The sequence below is a fragment of the Onychomys torridus genome, chromosome X (assembly GCF_903995425.1).
Source record: "Onychomys torridus chromosome X, mOncTor1.1, whole genome shotgun sequence".
Classification (NCBI taxonomy): Eukaryota; Metazoa; Chordata; class Mammalia; order Rodentia; family Cricetidae; genus Onychomys; species Onychomys torridus.
The window spans coordinates 85,237,397-85,239,131 of NC_050466.1; the positions used below are offsets into that span (position 1 = coordinate 85,237,397).

The window sequence follows — 1,735 nt, forward strand, 5'->3', positions numbered from 1 at the left end:
AGAACTATATAAGGCTGAGAAAACTCAGGAGTAACCTTCCCCTAACATGTATGAAATTGTCAGAACCACTGATTCAGTTAATGTCTCTTCTTCTACAATTCAGCAACCGTTCAGCTTTCAGAGGGGGAGAAAAAGGGAAAAAAAAGGTAGTTCAAGGAGCCTACTCCACCCCCATCTGTATGTGTGGTGGTAGCGGGGGTAAGGGAAGATGGTTGGACAATTCACAATAAATTACAGCAACGAACAACTCAGAAATGTTTCCCTGAGCTGGGAACAATGGCAACTAGGGAGGCAAAGGCAAGAGGACCACCCTGGAGTAGGAAGCCAACCTCAAACACAAAGTGAGCTGCAGGCCCATAGGGGCCACATAATGAAACCGTGTCAAAAAAAAGTTCTTGGTGAGAAGTTAAGAGACCTGGGCGGTGGTGGGGCGCGCCTTTAATCCCAGCATTCAGGAGGCAGAGCAAGGTGGATCTCTGTGAGTTCGAGGCCAGCCTTGTCTACAGACTGAGATCCAGGACAGGCACCAAAACTACACAGAGAAAACCTGTCTCAAACAAACAAACAAACAAACAAACAAATAATTTTAAAAAGAGAAGTTAATAGGGAAGGGGAAAAAAATCAGATCGTCAAAGCTGGATTGGATCTAAATATCCTACATGTTCTGAATTTCACATCAATTTACAGACCTACATATATTCCAGAAGGGAGGGAAAAATAGAAGAGAGAAGGCTTTCTGGAAAGGAGGAAAGGATTGTGTGGACAAGCACAGTCATGGCCAAGATAAACAATCACAGGTTGATTCACACACAAAGACCCACCCATGGCTTTTTGTTTCAGGTAGCACCTGAAGCCAAGCTTTTTTCATCCATGATTACCCACCTCCAGTTCCCAAAGCCACCCCCCAAGTCTGACCCCGTTCAGGTCTTACCTGACCAATGCCATGCCATAGAGCAGTCTAAGTTCATCAGTGCCCAAGCCACCGGTTACATCCATGAGCTTACATCGTACCAGGTCAGCAGTAGAAGCCACTGCCAGGGGCAGATCGTTGCCTAACCTAAAGGGCCACAGTCCAGCACCATCATAAAAGTCCTTACATTGTTCCACCCTCTACCACAGAATCTTGGTTGTTGCACTACCCTCCCATCACATACTGAAAAGTGCATAGAGATACAAAACACTGTGGGGAAGACAGGGTAAAGTCCCTGAGATCCAACAGAAATAAAGGAAGTGAGAAGCTGGCTGGGATACACCGTACATCTTAACTGCTACATTCATCAACAGTTGTGTGGACACAGTCCATTCTCTCCCCCTCAAACTATTCGGGTAGAGAAGCCCCAAATCTCGATACACTCCCCCACTTAAAACGACCTGAGCAGCTACCTCAATCCCGCGTCTAACCTAAAGAGTCACAGTCCAATCCCTAACTAGACTCAGAAAGCCACCCTAGCATGTCAACCTACTCCTTTAGTTCCGGCTCAGGTCCCTTTTATTTGGCAAGTAAAGCTTAAACCTCACAGATACAAAAATATTAGGATGTGCATCCTATTTTTCATCCCCCGGATGAGTACAAGAGCTTGGCTGCAACTTCACCCCCCGGCACTTGGGAGAGAGGCACCATTTCTGTAGCTTCAGGGGAAGCTATAGAAAATACGACTGTTGGGAAACTTAGCCAAGGAAGGAGTGAGGCACCACCAGCACCCAGACAAGAGGGCTGACCCCACCGCCGCCTTAC

At 46.8% G+C, this 1,735-nt stretch overlaps 1 protein-coding gene across 2 annotated transcripts in view; it reads right to left on the reverse strand.

Moving 5' to 3' along the window:
• Positions 1–1,735, reverse strand: part of Las1l (LAS1 like ribosome biogenesis factor) — a 31,194-nt gene that overhangs the window by 29,157 nt on the left and 302 nt on the right. For both annotated transcript variants that reach the window (XM_036175066.1, XM_036175065.1), the window contains exon 2: positions 932–1,057. In XM_036175066.1, coding sequence (XP_036030959.1) covers positions 932–1,057 — 126 coding nt within the window. The remainder of the gene's footprint in view (positions 1–931; positions 1,058–1,735) is intronic.